This window comes from Lagopus muta, chromosome 20 (genome assembly GCF_023343835.1).
Source record: "Lagopus muta isolate bLagMut1 chromosome 20, bLagMut1 primary, whole genome shotgun sequence".
NCBI classification, from domain to species: Eukaryota; Metazoa; Chordata; class Aves; order Galliformes; family Phasianidae; genus Lagopus; species Lagopus muta.
In genome coordinates, this window is record NC_064452.1 from 8666228 (window position 1) to 8687668 (window position 21441).

The following is a 21441-nucleotide window of genomic DNA, read 5'->3' on the forward strand; positions in this document are numbered from 1 at the left end:
GTTAAAATATGTATCTTGTAGGTGAGGAGGCAAAGTGTTTTGTGCAGGCTGGGAGATGGACCATGCTCTTGGATCATGGTGCCTTGGGAATAGCCTAAAGGTTGTTGTCCCTTAAATATCAGTGGTGAAGTCTGTTCTGCTCACAGAATCAAGACTCCGCCATTACAACAAAAACAAATGTGTTCTGGTATCTTAATTTAAAAAAAGAAAAAGAAAAAAATAACAAAATCGTCCATCAGATTTTTTGTTTTCTGACAATGACGAGTGCAAGTCTCTGCTAATGAAAAATATTGAAATCCCAGGTGTCCTTTGTAATAAATAATAACATGAGTACAAACTTGGCTTCGCAATCGCCACCAAATCATCAGTATAGCTCTTTTTGTGCAGCTCATTTTGAACTTTGCCCATTTCCTTCAGCTATGCAGATATAAATAAATAATTCAGCTTGATAAAGGTCTGAGTATGCTATACCATAAAAGATAAGAAAGCTTTGAGGGGAAATTGTTTTTAAATCCATAACATTTGTATGCTGTTCACTGTTCATCCTGAGCGAAAACTGATTCAGCTGGCAGTTAACCAACCCAATTTTATTCTTATTCTGTGTTCCACCTGTCCTTCTCCTGGGGACATCTAACCTCATGTGTAATTACCTCTCTTAGAGGGGAAGGGGGCCCGAATAACCTTCCTAACAGCTAAATAAATGCATGGATTCCTGGGACGGGTTATCAGTTGGATGCTGGTGGTAGAGCTGTCAGGAGCAGCACGCTCGAACCGTGAAGAATATCAGAATTTGACTCATTTTCCCTCCTGTGTTGGGTCAAAGGACTAGAATTGGGAATGTTCTCAGAAAAGCAAAATAAAACACCTTGTCGGATTGCTTTTGTTCCTGTTCTGACTTGGAAGTAGCAGTGGTGAATTTAGCAGTGACGATGGCTCTCTTTCTCTCAAGGTCTGTCCAAGTCACTCGGTCTCATCGAAGGTTATGGTGGACGTGGCAAAGGGGGACTTCCAGCCACCCTGTCCCCCGAGGAGGAGGAGAAAGCAAAGGGACCCCATGAGAAATACGGCTACAACTCCTACCTCAGTGAGAAAATTTCACTGGACCGTTCCATACCAGATTATCGTCCAACCAAGTAAGTACTGCTGGCTTCGTGTCGCTCTGAGAGCCTGGGCCGATGGTTGCTTTCATGTTCTGGTGGGATCCTGTTTGCTCTTCCCTGCTTGTCGTTCTCAGCGCAGTGCTCAGTGGTGAGCAGCAGATGCAGTCGGCGCAGCCTCCACGCCTCTCCCAGCATAGTCCTGGGACACTGGTGGAAATCTCCTCTTGAGCTTTAACTGCCCCTAAAGGATTGATGGGAAGGAGGGAGCTGAAGCTCTTAAACCCTTTTGCACCTCGGTGGCAGAAGGACTTTAAAAACTGAGCAGAAAGAGCAGCAGATGTCTCCTGAGCAGCGATACCTCTGTCCAGACACAGTGGAATTGGGCTCGGTGGATGCACTGACAATACCTTCTCTATATTATTTCACTAGATAGACCTTTTAAGGTGATGGTGATGATGAACATTACCTAGTAAGCACCATCTCACTTTAAATGAGATACCAGATCATTGTTAAGAGTGTGAGAAAAGCTGCAGTGAAAGTTATCTGTATGAAAGTTAATTTTAGATATGGCTAGCAGCATGCTCCTCAAAATAGGAAAGTGACAAATTTTCTAGGCCTGGAGTGACAGCTCCGATTGAAAAAACTAAAATAAATAGCTAAGAGAGATTTAGATTCTGAAAGATACATGTCCAAATGCCTGTGTCATTAGGGTGGTGACAGAGCTATTGCTTGGCATCTGCAAACCATTGAAAATCGTGCAGCAAGGGGATGCAGCTACATGTCTCCAGCGTACTGGCAAATTGTTAACGATGTGAGAGCATGGAGAGCTTTTGTTCCTTCACTTCTCTGCATGCTGCATGAATTTCAAGCAGCCACTCATGGTTTCCGAGGCTGTCGACCACTGACAACAGAAATACTTGGATGAGTTTTCAAAGGCATGGAGGCCCAGCCTCCAATCTGCTGCTATGGTCTGTCTGGACAAAATAAATTGCAGGTAGAAATTCACCTTTGGCTATATGATATGCAAATCTCACTACAATGACAAATCCTTTAAAGTGAGACCTTCTCTAGCAGTTACCTGAGTCTGAATTTCTTATTTCATTTCTCATCCAGAACTCTGACTTCTAGCAGAGCCAGCATTACTTTGTGAGAATTAATTTGAGAATTAATGTTTTTTTTTCAGATCTTCGAGGGAAGAAAAGGATTAATTCTGACATTTTTAGGTTTGCATTGTATTTTCCTCGGTCCCACCATCAGTCATTTCATGGGAGGGCGGTGGAGAGGACAGAGCAGACACAGCAATTTATTAACATGCGCATCATTTTGGAGCTGGGATAATGCTTTGGAGGGGAGAATTTGTGGGTTGCGCAGCTTAGTGAATTTTTTTCTATGCAGGAACTTCAGGGCGGTGGGTTTTTTGGGTGTGTGTATTTTTTATTAGATCAGTTTTCTTGGTATCTTAAGAGAAAGCTTGATGTGGTGATGAAATAAGCTTCATTTTGCTGCAGGATTTGAAAAGTTTCAGCTTTTCCTGCTTCTGACTTCAAGATCCATTCGCTATTTTGTGCATGCAATTTTATGTCTGATTTTATGAAGGGTTTAATGCAAACCATTTAAGTCAAGTATCCTGGTCTCTGATTAAAATAGATTCAAGGCAAAGGAAATTAGCCTAAATGGTTTTGAAATTGCAGCATTAGTAGGAAAAATTGTTGAAAACACTCCAGCTGATAAGCATTACAAAGCATGTATTACTTTTAAATATAATAGTGAGGCCTGTTTGTTTCAGCTAAAGGCTGCTCAGTGTCCGGAATGCTGATGGCCCTGAGCTGCTCATGTAGTGGCTCTCACATCCTTTCCTTTTAACTTTCTGCTTTTTAAAACCTGTCCTGCTCCTCACCACCTGAGCAGCGCAGGGCTTTATGCTGAATGGATTCCAAAAAAGATGCTGTGCGTTCAGAGGGAATCTAGAAGTGTTCCACTTTGCCCAGGAAAGCTTTTCTTTTGGCTGAAATACACCAAGTCTCCACCCCTGGAGGTGCTCAAGGGAAGGGTGGACATGGTGTTGGTTGCACCGTGTGATCTTGGAGGTCTTTCCAACCTTAGTAAGTCTATAATTCTATGACCTCATTTCAAGTCTAGCTATTGAACAGCGGGGTTATGAGATAGGCATAAGCAACACATTTCTAGCTAGCTTGATTAGGTTTTTGGACCCTAAGATGAGATTTCTTTGTGTTCTGGGAGTACATAAGGTCTGGAAATACCTTCATCTGTGATTTCCTGCAAAAATTGGGAAGGATTCTGCTGGTCTGTGAGTTTTATTGTTGATATAGCACACGTTTATTGTATTTTGCATCCGACCTGGTGCTCAGTGAAGTAGTTAGCAACACTGCCCACAGCACTGGGGTTGGACCTGGGTGGTCTTTGAGGTCCCTTCCAACCCAAACCATCCTAGGACTCTGATTTTCTGCCTGCCTATAAAGGGGGAGAGAGGACATTGAGATGTCTGTTATTTTCTTTATTGAAAGTGAATATTTTATTTATGTGGACCCTATGGGCTGCTAGCATTCCCCACTTTGATGCTAGCTTTTACACACCTCTGTTTTAATTGGTTGATGTATGATTTAATGGGAGCCCCTCCTACGTGTAACGAGAGAGTAAAAATTGCTGCATTAAATCAGCCTGGCTGTCCATCTTATCCAGTATTTAATCTCTTATAGTGGAATTACCAGATGCTTCAGGTTGAAGAAATCATATTAAGGAGAACTATGAAATAATCTGCCCATCTGCTACGTTGTCTTCTCTGTTCTCTTTTCTATCCTATCCAGTATAAACGTGGAGTTCTCATTATCTCTTTAAAAGTCTATTCCTTTCTGGAATCCTGCTAAGCTTTTATTCAGTGGTATTTTACGGCATTATGGGATTAAGGAGTAGATTTAAGAAAAATAATACCCACAATTGTGAGGACTATTGAATCATTGGGTGAAGATGACATACTCCTGCTGCTGCAAATCTCCGAGCAGCTGTTCTCATGCAGGCAAACTTCAATTCAACACCGATGTTAAAGTGAAGGGGAAAAACCGTGAGCGAAAAGTAATTTCCACGAGCTTAGTCTGCTGAGGTTTTGAGGGCTTTCTAACAAGGAAACCCCATCCTTTCCCACTGCCTGCATTTTAGTTCTCACACACGGCTCATGCAAAGCACGAGTGCATGGGGAACGTGATCTGCTGCTGATTTTTATCACAGCATGGCAGAAAGGTTTGCATTTGTTAGCTGGTCCACACAGCCTTAGAGCAGTGCCTTGGGTAGAGCTAGACCATCGCCTGGAAGCAATTGCTGAAGATCAAACAGTTACGTATCAGTAACTTGATTTTAATGGCATGTTTGGGAGTTGAGTCAGAGTCATTACACTCAGGTGTCTCACGTGGCTGAATCACACCTGTATTTCTAGGGAGCATGGGAGCCTTGGGCTTGTTAGCATCACCTGGCTTTATTATCAGAGCCTGCTGTGTTGTTCCTGGTTGAAACTCCTTGGGCTATAATGGAAAGGACAGAGGGTTTTAGAGGAGACTTTGGGTTGTTTGCTGGATACTTACAGGAGCCAAATCAATTTTTGATTTGATTTTTACCCTTTAGTGACTCAGTTTGTATATACTGGGTGCAAGAATGTGTTTTGGGGTAGAGAAAGTGTGCTGTAGAAGGAGGCATTGCTCCTCTTGGGATATCTGGAGAGCACCTTGCCCTTTGCTGTGGGGCAGATCCAGGTGTTTCCTGTGGATCTCAGCCTCCATTCATGTTGCAGGGTGTTACAGGACCGGTGTGTATATACATATAAATTTTATACATATAAAATGGTGTGTATATATACATATATATTTGTTTATACTCAAAATGGAATGCACCTTTGGAAAGTCATGATGGGGGACATGACTTGGTTACATCAGGACTGTCCAGGAGCGTGAGCTATAGGAGAGCTGTAATTGAGCTTCTTGCCTATGAGACCTCATCTGCCTTTGGATATTTCATGATTAGGAGGAGGAAGTGGAGGAGGAGGATGATGAGGAGACTGCCCTGTACTCCACACATCTAGCGTCCTCTTTATCTTAGCATCTCATTTCCTCTTCAAACTAGAAGCCATGCAAGCTCATTCAAGCTTTTCTTGAAACACAGTGTTTGGGTTTTTTTCCCCTCCAAGCATATTTTTCTCGTGGCTGAGATCTGCAAACATTACTGTAGCAAGTGAGAGCTCCTTATTGGTGGTTTCCTCAAGTATTTTAGTAGCTGGCAGTTGCACATTTGTGATATTATGCCAGTTCTTTAGTCACGTCCTGCCCCAGGGTGTTAAACCAGGCTCAATGAAATGAATCTGTGGAGAAGGACAGTGCTTAAAAGGCTAAAACAAACTGCATTACATGGTAATATTTGCTGGGAAATAGACTCACGACTCTTGCTTTGTAGTCTTTGCTGTTTACTGCAGACAGAAGAGGTTAAAAGAGCTCTTTCTCCATTGTGTCCAGAGTTTTAGCTTTTGCAAAGGCTTTCTCTTCTTAAACTTTTGTAATCCTATGTACAAACAATAGGAAGGAGAAGAGAAACAGGGTGTAGTAATTTTCTTCTTCAAAGAACTGAAGGAAAAGCTAGCAAGGAGCCAAGGCTGAGTCAGAGGATGCCCCATCCCTGCAGACACCCAAGGTTGGGCTGGAGGGGCTCTGAGCACTGATGGAGCTGTGGGTGTCCCTGTGCATTGCAGCGAGTGGGACCTGATGGTCTTTAAAGGTCCCTTCCAACTCAAACAGTTCTGTGATTCTGAGAAAGAGGAAAATTATGACAGTGTTTCAAGTAGGAAGTCGTGCTTGAAGAGAACACGGGAATGAATCTCTAGAAAGAAAGTGCTAGGATATTTCCTCTCTCCTAGTAGATACTTGTGATCTGAACCAGCAGTGTGTGAAGAATCCTGTCCATGTTTTTTTGTGGCTTCAGCGTGGACAAAGCAGTAATTTCCAGTACTTGGAAAGATGCCACTGGAAAATCTCTGCGGAGAGAAAGCAAAGAAATCAAGCAGCGAGTGTCAATGCTAGGAGTGGTGTGAGGAAAGCGTGTCTCAGGGAAGGGCTTACCAAAGCTGGATCGTTTTGCTGTTCAGAGGTGGTTTGATAAGTATTTTCTATGCAAGCATGCTGTCTTTCCAGATCTCTCCTACCTCTTTGTAATTTCAGGCATTTTAATTCTGCTGGGCTGCACGTGTTCCTTGTGTTCTCCAAAGGAACGCTGGAGGTTGTGCCAAACCCATCCCGCCCCTAATCTGAGGTTTGGGGTACAAAGATGAATTCAGGTGCAGAGCTGAAGCCCCATGCACTGGATGCCCGGGATGTGATGTCTGCATCCATGCTGCAGCTCCTGCTGCCTTCTGCCTGATTTGCACAGGGGAAGAACTCTGCACCTGCCTGCTTTATCACTGCACTGCTTTGCCAGTGCGATACAAACCACTCTGCTACTGAATAAATACTGGTGTGGATCTGTATTCTTCAGTGCATCTCCGTACATATGTATGCAGAGATGATTATTGGACTTCCAATAACTCTTCTCCTTGAAAGCTGGGCAAGTGAAGTCCCTACAGAGACAGTTTCCTCACTGCTGCTTGCTTGATGCAGTATCCTTTGCCTGACAGCTCTGTGTGGAGTCAGAAGTGACAAAAAGCTGCAGTGCTTACAAGTCCCAGCAGCTCCGTTTAACCCAGTCAGTAAGAAAATGCTTCTGGGAGGGTGGCTCTGGGGATTGTTAAGTGGCTGTTGTGGGATTCTGTTACTGTTACTCTGCCTTATGTGATCTTGAAATGCTGTGGCTGTGGATTTATATACACAGTACCTTAATTTTTTCTCGTAGTAGGTTCCACTAATTGTCAAATTTCCCTTGCTGACTACAGAATTGTTCCCTGTTCTGAGTTGGGAACATGATGCTTCAGGGAAGACTTTTATCTATGAACTGTGCTGTAGAACACTTACTAATGCAAACATAAGTGTTAAATGTGTGCTTTGGTGGAAGACAGCTTTAGTGTAATTTAACAACTAGCTTTGTGCTTGTCTGAACCCCTGCACTGAAAAATACCTGTTACAAATACCTCTGACTACGCTGTGCTTACGAAAAGACATGAACCAAACGAAGCTTTGGATATGCTGCTTTTAAAGTGCCTTCCAAGGGAGACAAAGCCTGCTGGTCTGTGCTGCTGACCCATCTGCCTGCCTTGCAGAGAGCAGTTCTGTTGCTTTGGGACCTGCTGAATAAGTTGCAAACTCACAGCCAAGCCAGGGAGAGGTGTGGGTCCAGCACTGCTGTCTGCCTGTATAGATCCTGAAACCATTTATTTGGTTTTCCAGCATCCAAAGCAGCACAGCAAAGCCGGCAGGGATGGGCAGAAGGACGCAGAGCGGGTGATCTGTCCTGCAGTCAGCAATGTGTCTTGAAGGACAGTCAACACAAAGCATGAATCCATTGAAATAATTCTAAAACTCATTACTTTTCTTCCTCCCTACTGTCCCCAGCTTGGGGCCATTCAATAAATCCTAGTCTGAGGGTCTCCCAGCGTTCTGTTCCTTCATGAATGTGAAATAGCTTGTGTGCGTGGGGAGAGACGGGTAAGTGGATGTGACAGTGAGAATGGCTCTGGCTTTTATGTCCCTTAGACCTGTCTGAACCTAATGACTTTATTACAAGAGCCTGTCACAAAAATAAATCCTGCTCTGCACGTTCTGTTTTTACAGTTTAGGAGATCATTTCTTGTTACAACTTGCTGAGTAAGTGATGTGCACTTAGAAATGCCTGTGTATACCTAAATCCTGAAATCGTAGTGCATGTTTTTGGTGCTTTAATTGTAAAAACGTAAGGCACAACGTTTCTGAGAAGTGGTTACTGGAAATGAGGTGAGAGTTGGGGAAACTACAAAACAGAAAGAGATTTCATGGGAAAAACTTGATGAGTTTTAGAGGTTTAATGATCAGAAAGTCAATTTATGAGAGCCTTATGTTCTGAATCTATAAACATAAAACTTTATCAGATAGTGCAAGACCTCTTAAGATTCTCGGGTAATAGAAAATAGTTCATTTTTCCATCTACTTCACAGGGCAGATAGAATTTATTTAATATCAATAATCCCTTTTGCCAGAAGATGTGTGACTGAATCAGCAAAATACCAACTGAAATAAGCAGTCAGTGAATGGGGCGTGATTAGGAAGTGGCATTATGAATAGAGGGCTGAACTCGTGCTTTCTTCTAAGCCTGTTTATAATCTTTACAAAAAGCAAATGAAGATCAATTCGTTTCCTGGAGAAGCTTTATTTTTGTGAGGAGAACATGAACAGAGCTGGTTGGCAATCAGTCCCTGCAGTTCCTGGGCTTACTTGCCATCGGTACAGAAGGACGTGCAAGTTTTTGCTTTTCTACTGAGATTTAAAGCCAGAACCCTTTGTGGATATGTAAGTAAAAGCTGAGAAGCAGTAAATTTGTCTGGATTAAGGAAACTTGAGCAAGCCTGAATCTGCCTGGGCACAACAGCGTGTGCGGAGGCAGCAGCAGATTGTGGAGTGATTTATAACGTATTGTGTTTCAGTCACGGTGCTTCGCAGCCCGATCGTGAGTAAATCATTCAATCCAATCAGTGCTGCATCCATACACCAGAATTTACCTCCCAAGTTTTCAGCTGCACCAACACGAAGCGCATAGCAGTTCTCTGTGGTGAGACCAGGAGGATGTCTGTGAGCTGGTGTGGAAGGGAGAAGCGTGAATGCTGGATTGTATTAATTAATGTGTTACATTTGTGCAGGCAGGAGGAGATTCGGTTGTGTGTTTGGTCTGTGTGAAGCAGGTGAAAGTCACATAGAATCACAGAATGGCCCGGGTTGGAAGGGACCTCAAGGATCACGAATCTCCATTCCCCCTGCCACAGGCAGGGCCACCAACCTCCCCATTTCATACCAGACCAGGGTAGTGAAAATGGTGCCAGTTCAGAAAGCCGTTCAAAAGATTGGATCAGCCATAAAGAAAAAGGAAGTTGTCTCTAAAAATCAGCTGCTGCTTTTTAAATTCATCATTTTATGCTGCCTGTTAGATGGAGCAATGGCATTGTTCCAGGTAGCACTGTGTTAGCCACTTTGCTTATTCACTGCCCTACGTATATACAGGGGACAGCAAGAGCATGAGTTCCATGAGATCTGTTCTGGTAAGAAGCTCCTAAGGTAAAGCAGTACAGCAAGGATTTCATGCTACGTTTGGCTGTATCCCAACATGCCTAAGCAGGGCTGAGCAGCTGGTGGTGGGCTGCTCGTGGGTGCGATTGTCACCATGGGGTCACGGCCCTGAGCGGCTCGGTGAGGGTTTGCTTCCTGGAATGTGTCCATCTGGTGCAAGTTCAGCCGAGGTCTGTCTGGGATCAAAGGAGAGGAGAGGCATTGCTCCCGAAAATAGCTGCATCAGCCTGTGAGCGAGGCAGCCACGTACTTCTAGGAGAGCAGGGTGGCATGAGTTGTCCTTTGGCAGTGCCACTGTTTCTGCACTGACCTCAACGGGAGCTCAACTTCATCTTACGCTGAATGCTCTGCTAATTAGCCGCATCCAGCATCGTGTCTACATGATCAGCTACACAGGTAGGTGACACCTCTAATAGAGAGTGTCAAAGCATACACTGCTAATTTACTGCTTTACATTACTGCCTTTCACACGGTGATCTCTGAGCACTTACGAGCTCGTAACGTGGAGGATTTGGTTGCCCCTTTCCTGCTCCTCTGCTCGTGATGTTGACTGGCCCAGTGCCCATATGTCCCGAGTTGGAGCTTGGATCTGTTCATCTCCTGGTGGGAGGAGGCTGTACAATGCTGATTTCACAGCCTCTTCCTTTGATCCGTGCATATTTTGGCAATAATCAGCCCAGTTCAGAGGGGACCATTTATGTAACAGACTGACCGGAAAATGAAAAAGCTCATAGATGTTCCTTATGTTTGTTGGGCTTTGCCCAGGATTGCAGGTAGGTCACCAGGTTGGCATTGGCATCACTGCACGACCTGTGGGCTTTGTTCCTGAGTGCTACTGACCTCCTGTGGCCTTGGGTTGGCTGCCTGATTTCTGCAGTTCCTCATTTAAGGGGTTGATAACAGGAGCTTTGAATGGCATCAAGTGGTGCTTAAATCATCGATGCCTTAATTAAGAGGAGAGCAGCCTCCTCCTTCTGAAGTCTCTTGACAGACCAGGAGTCCCCGCTTGTGCTGTGGGTTTCCACAGTGTCCAGATTCACCTCCCTGCAACGTGGCCACATGGGACAGTGGCACCAGGCTGTGCCCAGCCCTGCATTGTCACAGTGTGATTTGTCCTTATGGGACAGATAAGGAGCAGGTGAAGAGCCCAGGGCTCTACATGAGAAGCAGAGACAGCAGATGTCGTTAATTGAGCTATCCTGGAAAGTATGGGTCTGGTGATAGGCACCCAAAGGCCAGCTGTAGGATTACAAACCAAGCATGTGTTTTGTGGGCTCTTGAGGCCCTTCTGCACAGAAAGAGCCTGGGTGTCCCACCTGTATAATGGGTTGAAATGTCTTACAAGGTCACTGCTCTGACACTGCAGTCTTGGAACCAATGAGTCCAAGCTTCCCAGGCACCGAGAGATCTATTGATTCCTTTATTTGCAGGATGATGCTCACTCCAGCTTGGTTTTATAAGAGCTTGACCGAACTGTAATCCGTGTGATAGTTAATTTTGGGGAGAATTCAACTTCATGTGCAGAAATTCTAAACAGGTTGACTTGGTTGCACCTTTGCTTTAATGTTACAACTCCATATGTCATTGTAGGAGAGGCATTTAAAAGCATGTGAGCTTGTTAAGTTGAACTCTCTGCTGCCGAGGCACATTTTGCAGGAGAAGCTACAAAATCCTGTAAAAGCTGTGCCAACATATTTGAACACTTTCACGAGGCTTACTGTTTTTAAGGGCCGTAAGTAACAAGAATCATTTATTCTACTAATCAAAAGAATATTTGCCTATTTAAATATTCAAACCCTCAAGCCTGTACGAGAATGAAATGTCAGTGAGGGATAAGCTTATGAGAAGCACGTTAGCTGGATTTATTTTGTGTGATGGCCAGCAAGGAAATGATTAATAACTAACTTCAAGAACCAGAATTGGGAGCTACTGGGTGCTCAGAATTAAAAGTAAAAAAATAAAGGAGAAGAAAAAATCCAGCCACTGTGGTGAGAAGGACAGGAGGAAATCTGTGAAAAAGCAGTCTTTGAGGTCTTTTATGAAGAAGTGTGGTCTCTATAATCAAAGCCACTAAAGTCCTTGTCTGCTTTGTTTTACTCTTTAGGCACCAGCATGAATTTTTTATACTTAATTCTGTCTGTCCGGTTTGTGTCTTATGGCTGGATCACACATATGAGATGGGGAGGATCATATCATAGAATCCTAGAATGGCCTGGGTTGAAAAGGACCACAATGACCATCTAGTTTCAACCCCCTGCTGTGTGCAGGTTGCCAACCAGCAGCCCAGGCTGCCCAGAGCCACATCCAGCCTGGCCTTGAATGCCTGCAGGCATGGGGCATCCACAGCCTCCTTGGGCAGCCTGTTCCAGTGTGATCCAGTCGGACCCCATCAGTAGATGTAGGGGTAACTTCAGAAGGAGCTGTGGGTAGAACTGTAGGGCACTGTGCAGGCATGGCTGCTTGTCCTTCTTCGTGGTAGTTTCTGATGTTGGAATCCCAAAAAGGATGTGTGTGTTCTGTCACCTCTGCGCGGTGCAGAGCAGTGCATTGAGCAGACCTGAAGGGCATTTCTTCAAAGATGAGTAATGGCGTGGAGTCAGAGCTAATGATGATGTAGCCATTAGACAGAGACAGTGCTCATCCATCAGTCTGAATGCCTGGAAGGCTGGCACGGAGGGCTTCTGCTGCTGAGCCCCTCTGCCTTGTGGCAGCCGAAGCAGCAAGTCCATCAGTACTGGCTTGTGGCTGTCTGTGCCTCCTAACTTCAGAGGATAACAGAGCTCTTTGTGCTCCCAAAACTTACCTTGTGTGATGCTCGCCCTGTGACAGCCATTAGTCAGACCAATTAAACTGTTCCAGTGGCTGCAAGAAAGCAGCCCACCGTTATTTTGTTGACCTTTTCTTCTGTGTGTGTTTTTCATACTCGACATCCATCCAAAGCAGAGCCAGTCCTGCTTGGTAATGCAGTGTCTGTCCTTTGTATGGGAAATCTTACCTGCTTCCTGCTGGGGGAAGGACACAGAGTGATGAGGAGGCTGGGGAGGGCTGAACAGCAAGGGGAAAGTAAGAAATAACCTTATTTTAAAGTGATAAAAAGGTTATGCAGCATACTTCTGGGTTCCTGGTCTGCTAGTAATTCATTTCTGGGCAATTGCATGCATTATTCTGCATCACCTTTCCATCTGTCAAGTAGTGACCGTTCCTGCTTCCTGTTGGTGAAAACCAAGAGACAGATGACAGATGTGCGTTCCTGTTGTGGAAATGGGTAACTTAAAGTTTGCACTGCACTTAAATCTCTGAATAGGATGTGCTGCTCCTCGTGTCAACAGTTACCTTGCAGTGATGTTGAAGATGAGTAAATACTGATGCTGTCTGGAGTTGTCAGAGGGGGTGAGGCTTTGAACTCGTGCCTGTGCCTGCTCACTGCCCTGCCACACAGCACATGGGCTCAGGAGCTGTTTCCCTCTGCAGGCTGCAGTGGTAGTACTTGAGCTGGATCCACAGCAGCTGGCATGCTTTTGATGCCTTAATGCACTTGTGTATGTTTTATCTGGAAAACTTGCCTTGCTCATGGCTTGCACCAAGGACGTGGTGCCACCAGATCACTGTGTGCTCATTGGATGTGTTTGGGTTGGATCAGGGTCCTCAACTGCTGCTCATTTGGGTCAGGCTGGAATCAAGGGCAGGCAAGTGCTGGTAGCAATGGTAATGGGAGGACAGCAGGACTAGATAATCTTGCAGGTCGTTTCCAACCTTGTGATTCTATGATTCTGTGACCCCATGCACTGCCTCTGGCTTTTGTCCAGTGTTTCCTGTCCTTCAGTGGCTGGCCAGCTGTGTGCTTAAGAACTAAACATGCAACTTAAGGGAAGCTGCAGTTGTCTCTTAGCAGGCTTTGATTTGGCTGGCACCAGGTCCTGCCCAGCTCCCTGCGCTCCTTCTCTCATGCTGCAGGGCATGTCTGAGGGCTTCCTTTTGCAGGAAGATTTGGTTTTCCATTGACATTTTTAAACACTTTGTTTGTCTTCCCTTGTTGATGTAGCAGCATCCCAGGCAGCAGGGCACAGAGTTGGATGCAGAGCTGGAAGTGACCTTTGGAGAATGGGTTGTGCTGATGGGGCTTTAATAGTACTGTCTGGGTTCTGTGCCTGCAGTAGCAGATACTTTTCCTTCAGTGGCATTTCTCTCCTATTTCTTTACCACCTGACACTCCTCCCAGCTCATCTGTCTCTGGGTTTTCACCAAAATCTCTGCATTGGGTTTTTTTTTTTTTTTTTTTTTTTGCATCCTCATCACATGGTTGGAGTGATGGCTCCAGACTGATAATCCATGGTGAATGGAGAATGGAAATATTCTCTAGAAATAAATCACTAGGAAATTCAGGTTCTGGATGGATTGTTTTCAGACAGCCTGTTGAATTCTGTTTGTTTTTTCTTTACTAGATCCAAGTATTACCCTTCAAACATGGAGCCTATTTGAAACCCATGGCACATCCCATCCGGAGCAGACTTCTCAAATTTATGGAGTTCTGCCTTCTCGCTAGGAGTGAGAACAGCTATACTTTCTGCTTAATGGTTTTTAATCTTCACGTAAAATTTGGGTAGGCATATTTATATATGGATTTGGGAGGAAGGACTTTGCAGACGGTACAGCTGGGACAAATTAGGAAAAAATGATGGCCGTAATGATTTGAGGTACTGCAGAAAATAGATGTGCGTGCTGCCAGGAGTGGATGAGCTGAGCCTATTGCAGGAGGAGGCAGATTGCTTCTGGACTCAGTTGGTGCCATGACTGGGATCCGTGGTGATGGGGTCTGGGTGGCAGTGGTGTGATGTGGGAGCAGGCTGTCCCACTGCTCCTGGGCTCCGTCTGTGTCTGGGTGCTGTTTTTCCTGCAGCACGCTGTCGTTGTTGCACAGCCTGATTTTTGTTGTTGTTGTTGTTTGGAAATGTGCTGACTTGATTAATGCAGCCTGACGCACACCAAGCTGTTCCCCATAAACTCGGCCCTTCCCCCACCTCCTCTTTTCATCCTTTATTTGTTTCTCAATGGCTTCTTGCATAAAATTGTCTCAGTAAAAAAATAATAACAATAAAAAAGCCTCCCTGTAAATATATTTTATTCAATGTGCTCTTGATTGCAAGGTCAGGCTTTTGTGTAGAACGAAGATCTCGGACCAAAGAAAGGTGAAGGGGACCAGGGGTGGAATAAAACCCCATTTCCTACTGTTAGAGGACAAGTGATGCTTCCCAGTGGTTGCTCAGCTTGGGCTTTATCTTCAGCCCTGATGCTGTGCATTGGGAAGGCAAAACTTAAAGAGGGTTTTGTCAGTGTGATTTAAGGGGGCATAGTCAAGCATGATTTAATGGGACATAAAATGCCTCTTACTCTGATGTCCCATTGATCTAAATGAGAGACAAAGCCGTAAGGGCTCTGTATCTTTTTGCTATTAATCCATGATATTTTGATATAAATCCTGCAAGCAGGTGCCAGCCTACGTTAGCTGAAGAGAGTAGGATTTAGTGAGGAAAATGTCACTGTGTAACCTGTGCTAATTAGCTCACAGGTGTTGGCAAGCGAGCGTTGTTCTGAGCTTTACTGATGGAGTGTTCCTCATCTGGCAAAGAGGAAACGAAGGACCAACTGCAGACTGCTTGATTTTGTTTCCAGTTTGAGGTATTTCCTGATATACAGGGCCAGGTTTTGCCCTTGTTCTCCAAAATTGCCTTTTGGTAATGATGGATGACTGGAAGTGGGCAAATTTATGTTAAAAAGGGGTGCTGGACTTTCACCCCAGAAAGGATGTATTGTACTGATCTCACCGTCATATTTATATCCAAAAGTTTTTGAAGTATTTGCAGTTGTTCTCTGAGAAATCCATCCTTCATGAGCTGGGAGTAGAGCCACCAGCAGATATGGTGTGAACTGAGCGTTAGAAATAAAACCTAAGGTCGTTTTCCTGGAAGATGAGAGGATCTGCAGAGGCTTTCTAGTCTACATAGAGGTGTGTTTGCATTGGTTTTAGTTCAAGTTCTCAATAAGCTTGGCAAAAGCCTTGGGACAGCCAGTTTCTTCCAGCACTTCTTGCCTTTCTGTTAGCCTCATGTTCCCTTGAGAATGTTCTAGAGGATCACTTCCATCTCACTAATTTGCACATCCCTGAGGAGACAGGGCTGGTGTGTGTGCTGCCTTCTGGATGCTCAGACTGAATCCTGCACGTGGATGTGGTCTGGGCTCTGCGTTTGGAGGCTGCAGTCACCCAAATGATGTCAGAGGGGAAGGTTTTCACTGAGAGTTTCTCACTGTCCTGCCCTGAGAGGCTGTGGATGTCCCATCCCTGAAGGTGTTCAAGGCCAGGTTGGATGGAACTCTGGACAGCCTGGTCTAGTACTTGATCTAGTGGTTGGCAGCCCTGCCTGTGGCAGGGGGTTGGAATTGGTGATCCTTGGGGTCCCTTCCAACCCAAGCTGTTCTGTGATTCTATGATTCTATGAAAAGGTTTGTCACCTGGAGGTGAATGCTGTCTCAGCCTGAACCTTGGGACTTGTCCCTGTCTGCTGTTCCTCTTGGGTTCACCTGAAGCGCTGAGCACTGCGGGGTCTGGATCAGTCCATGTTGTGTTTAAAATGCTTAGAAGGAAAAAAAAAAAAATCAAACAGCAAACCAAACCACTTCCATTCCTTTGTAGTCATTATTCCTGCTGCTTTAACAAGTTCTCTGCTGACCCTTCTAATTGGGTCGGAACCTGGGCGCTCCTCCTGTTGCTGGCCCCGTAGAGCACACAGCACCAGGTGCTCTCTGGCACGCATGGATGAAAAACATGGCCCATGCATGAGTTTGGCTGCAGGCAGAAGCTCTGCTCAGCACAGCTGCTTCATGCACCAGAGGGCCCTCAAGAGGGCTGACCCACCTGAGGTTAGCTTGGTTTTAAAAGGCTGCTTTCCCTGCTCCAGTGGTTGCAACCACAGCAACCAGGATGGGGTGTTTATGTACAGGGCCTCCTACAGGGAGTTGCACAGGGGCAATGTGGGCGTTGAGGTGTCTGCTCCTTTCCTGACTTCTTGTCTCTCTGTAATGCTGTTCTCCAGCCCTCGGCCACTGGGTGAGGGAAACGGTGAGCAGAAGATGAGCCTCAAAGGACTTGCTTTGGATTTTGCCCCAAACCACTTTTATCACACGCTGAGTATTCCCCAGAAACGTGGCCTGGGGACCATAGGTGTGCAGTCATTAGAAGGAAACACTCCTGATCTTGTGACCACTTTCCCTTCAGCTTAGCAGGTACTGACAGCTATGAAAAGCAGGTTTTTAATCTCTCCCTGTTTAGTTTGACTTTTGTGCCAGGATTGCAGGGTCAGTTGTGTTCACTGTAAAGACAGATCTGCCTTCTGGAAGATGTTTTTCAGCATTTGAGAGATTCCTTTTTGTGGAAAGCTTGGATTGCTTTAGGGTATGCAACAGTTAAATCAGGAAATACAACCTTGTTTTCATCCAACGTGCTTGTTAACTAAAGAGGAATCATAAAGAACTGTGTTTCTGTGCAAATCTCTGTCTCCAGTGTCTCTTTTTGGAGCACAGAGAATGCCTGCTGTTGCCTAAGAAACACCCAGCACAATTAAATATGGAGTCATTGCTGGGGAGTCAAGGAGCTTGAAGCTGCTCCTGGATATCTGTCCTGCATTGTTCTGTCTTTGCTTACCTGGGCAAGATTTAGTTGGTAAATGCTCACTGCAATTCTGTGAACACTGATGTTGCGTAGCTAATCCAGCCTCAATGGGGAGAGGGAGCAGAATAGCTAATTTTCTTGTTCTTCCCCCTTTGTAACAGGGGAAACTGACAAGTTAGGTTGAATTGTTTAAAGTAGGGAACATGTTACTGGCTGGGGTGCAAGCTGATGGGGAAAATGGAAACACCTTGCATCTCTCTGCCACCAGTACCACCTCTGACAACAGAATTGTGCCCGAGCAGATGTTCAGCCACCAAACCAAAGCTGGAGTTAAGCAATGGCTTCTGTAACCCAGGGAGGTGATCTCAAAGCTGTGGTTTAACCTGTACTGACTGTGAAGTATAAAGACCCCAGTTCACAGCAGCGCCCTGCTGGGATGCTTCAGAGACAGAAGTGTGTTCAGAAGAATCTATAAAGAGAGCTAAAAATGTATATTAAAACTATTTAAACGTGGGTTGTTTTGTATTCGTTTCATACCATGACAGATGGGAGAAAGTTCACAAGTGTGGTTTAAGAACTAAACTCATATCTGAGCATCAATTAATCTTGACATGGAGTAGCAAAGCGAAGCTTCCTTCTAAATGGGAAAGGCTTCCTCTGTTCTGGCAGCTGTGGACATACGGATATGCAAACACAGCCTCAGCTGAGCGAGCTGTTTGCACCCTGCCTTGGTGAGCCAGGAGGATGCTCTGTGGTGCTGCCATCTCTTCCTACGCAGCGCTGATGAAATCACACCCAGGCAGCTGAAATACCGCGCCAAACTGTCAGTGCTGTGCCTTAACTGCTGCACATCAGACGTGTTCCCAACGCTGAGTGCTGCAGCACACTCTGCTAACCTCATCTCTTTCTTTCCCCTTTGTGCTGCAGGTGCAAAGAGCTGAAGTACAGCAAGGACCTGCCCCAGATCTCCATTATCTTCATCTTCGTCAACGAAGCGCTCTCGGTCATCCTGCGGTCGGTGCACAGTGCTGTCAATCACACGCCGGCCCACCTGCTGAAGGAGATCATCCTCGTGGATGACAACAGTGATGAGGGTTAGTGCTGGGGTGTGGGGCACCAGCACAGGAGGAGTTTTGATTTCCTCACGTCTCAGATTTGCTTTCCTCAGATCTCATGCAGCGTTGCGTTGCGTTTCCTTTGGTTGTGGTGATGCTGCTGGCAGCCTGCAGTCTGGCAGGGTTGTTCTCCCCCTGTTCTCTTTCTTCAGCTTTTGTAGCAAAAATTGAAACAGAATCAAACCAAAGTTAAAATCTGCAATAACTACTGATTGGAATTGTAATTAAAACCTGGAAGTCTGCAAAGGAAACTAGAGAGCAGTCTTACCTTTGTCTTCATTGGAGCATTCACAGGTTCTGATTTCGGGTGTATCCTCGTTCTGGTCACAGCGCTCTGCTTGTTGCAGAGGATTACCTCTAAATAAGAGGCAGAAGGACAAGACCCTGGAGCACAGAGATCCAGTTCTGCTTTGGCTCCTCACAGCGGTGTTACGCTCTGCATTTCCCCTTTGTGTGCCTCAGTTTCCCTATTTACAACAAAACTCCAGTTTAAAAAAAAAAGTATATATATACTTTTGGTTTTTTTTTTAAATATCTGGGATCTGCAGAGATCCTCATTCCTGTTATATGATGTTTTTGATGTGAGAAAGATTTGTGTAGAGGAGGAAACCAGTGCACCAGACACACGCAAGTTCAAGCCATGACAACACTTGGAGAGAGATGTTAGGTTTCCCATGTTACCTTTGTGTTTTGATTCAGCCTTCTTACAGGCACTGCTGAATATCTTCTCTTCTGGCTTTTGATTATAGAAATATGCAGGGTGTTTAATTTCATATGGCAACGTTTTTGGTCTTGGATTCTTCCCAGGTTTGTTCTTCCAGTGTACAGTTGGATAACGTCATGAGGGCAGTTAAAATCTCATGAAGACCAGCAAATGGTTGTTGCTTTGATTGCTGCCTTCATTTGCATTGCATGCTTTTGGTATTATTTAAAAATAATAATAATAATAGACACGGGCTGTGGATTCCGTGATGAGAAAAAACAGGGCACAGGATGAGGAGAGCTCGTTTCCAAAGTAAGTCTGAGAGGTTGCTCGCCTGTCTGCAGCAAGATGAGATGGTGTGCAGTGAGCTACTCAAGCCTGTAAAAATAGGCACTCAAATATCACAGTAATGAGCACCATAGAAAGCTGATGAATTATAATTACCAGTAGAAGAAACAAGAGGCCAGCTCCTCAGCTGATGAAAATCGCAGCAGCTCTGGTGCAGAAGCTGAGCTGACGTTCACTGGTGAAGCTGTAGGATTTCAGAGCTCAGGTATCGGTTTGGATATTGAAGAGAAAGTGCAGGCGACCTCTTGTTGTGGTATTGCCCAGTCTGAAACACCAAAACGAGACGTTCCTTCTCCAAACTGAACCATACCAATGGGGTGAAGGGAAGGATTCTCTTCATTAGAAAACCTCCTGGTAATGATTGCTGAGTTTTTCCACACGCTGCCACACACTGACAAATGTGCTTCTAAACAGCCTCCACTCTGCAGTTCGCATCACTGACATCCAGTCAGGGACTCTGGAGGCACTATTAAAAGACAGGAGACAATGAAATGAATCCTTTCAAAAAGCATCAACCCCAAGTAAGCTGTGACTGCAGCTGGTGTTGAGGATGCAGGATGGAATCTGTTTATCCTCAGCTGAGATTGCAAGGCAGGACCTTTCCTGGTGGCTTGTACGAGGGTGGTGGCTTGCCGGAATGCTGTACCAGCACTGGTATTAGCAGGGTGATAGCAGGGCTCTCGTACCTCGAGGGTTCCCTCTGTGTGTCTGTTTTTGTGCTGCTTGAGCTCCCTGTGCTGCAGTGTTCTGTGGGAGCTGGCCAGGCTGGGGGAGATGCAGAGAAATGACCCACTCTGATTGAGGGGTGGAGGAGCTGTGTAAAACCAATTTGCACGCCTGGGCAGTGTGCTGTGTCCCACCACGAGGATGCATCACTTCCATCAGTGATCCCTCATAATGGGATGGCATACAAAACCCGAGCACCAAAGTGCTACTGTCCTCAAAAGCATTCCGATGGACGTATGAAAGGAAAACGGGGCAAGGCATAAGGAGATGCTGTTATCCACCAGGGTTAGTTAATAATGTTGGAGCTATGCTGCTGAACCTTTGTGGGCATCATAACAAATGAGATTTTGAAGGGGGGGATTTGGAGGAAGGTAATAAGGTAACTTGGCAGATGTTTATGGAGAGCTCCTCCCAAGCGTATAATAACATAGAGTTTTTCTATAAAAGAAATGATACAAACCAACATGTAGCTCTTGGACCTGTGCACTCGCTCTCTGCATCATCAAGGAGTCTCAATGACAGCAAAGAAATATTAATGGCCATAATATTGTCATATTAATTTGCATTAATGGTAGGAAATAATTGTGAGCAGCGGTAGTAACATCTTACAGTTGATGCTTCAGATATTGCAAACAAAGTCATTATAATATATAGATTTATCTCTACAGGAAAATAATTACAGGAAAATAGATTCTCATGAGCTCTGAGATTTAGAGATGATTCCTGGAGGAGTAAGCACTTGTGCCAAGGATGCCAGCAAGGATGGAGCTGTGCGTGTGCATTGTCCACTGAATGAGACAAGGGCAGATTTGTAGGGGTTGGAAGGGACCTCTGGAGATCCCCCAGAGCAGTTCCCTACAGCAGGACATCCAGGAAAATGTCCAGGTGGGTTTTGAGTATCTCCGGGGAAGAGACTCCCTTACCTCTCAGGGCAGCCTGTCCTGGCACCCTTACAGCAATGAACTTCTTTATGTTCAGATGGAAATAGCCCTTGTTCTGGTTTGTGCCCATTGCCCCTTGTCCTGTTGCTGGGCACCACTGAAAAAAGCCTGGCCCAAGAAATTGCTAGAGTTGGTTGTGAGCATGGGTCGGTTTCTATGGCATATGGCTTGTGGCTGAGCCTGCGTGACGTTTTGGGGCTCAGCTTTGTGCACCAGAAAGGAGATGGACTTTCCGAGAGCAGAGGCCCAAAACCCTGGTGGTTTCCTGGAGGTAACTTCTGGGCAAGCACCTGGAGGCCAATGGAAGCCCATGGCTCTGGACCGCGGGCTGTAGGGTGCTGTGTTTTGGTGTGTTTTGTGCTGGAAAGCATTTTTCCGTTTTTCCCACATACAGGAAGAGAAAAATGTAGGATGGGAATATGTATAGGTGTCATAGAATCACAGAACAGCTGGGTTGGAAAGGGCATGAAGGATCATCACGTTCCAACCCCGACCAAGAGCCCTGGGATTTCCAGGTCAGCTTCATGTTTTGAAGTCAGTCACAGGGCTGGAGGTGAGAGCTGAGTGTTGCTCTCAGCTTTGTTGTAGTGCTAGAGAACAATGTTGCA

At 45.4% G+C, this 21441-nt stretch overlaps 1 protein-coding gene across 1 annotated transcript in view; it reads left to right on the forward strand.

Moving 5' to 3' along the window:
* GALNT17 (polypeptide N-acetylgalactosaminyltransferase 17) overlaps positions 1–21441 on the forward strand; it is a 188897-nt gene that overhangs the window by 45606 nt on the left and 121850 nt on the right. Inside the window, exons 2-3 of the mRNA XM_048967090.1 lie at positions 950–1133; positions 17928–18094. Of these exons, the coding sequence (XP_048823047.1) occupies positions 950–1133; positions 17928–18094 (351 nt within the window). The remainder of the gene's footprint in view (positions 1–949; positions 1134–17927; positions 18095–21441) is intronic.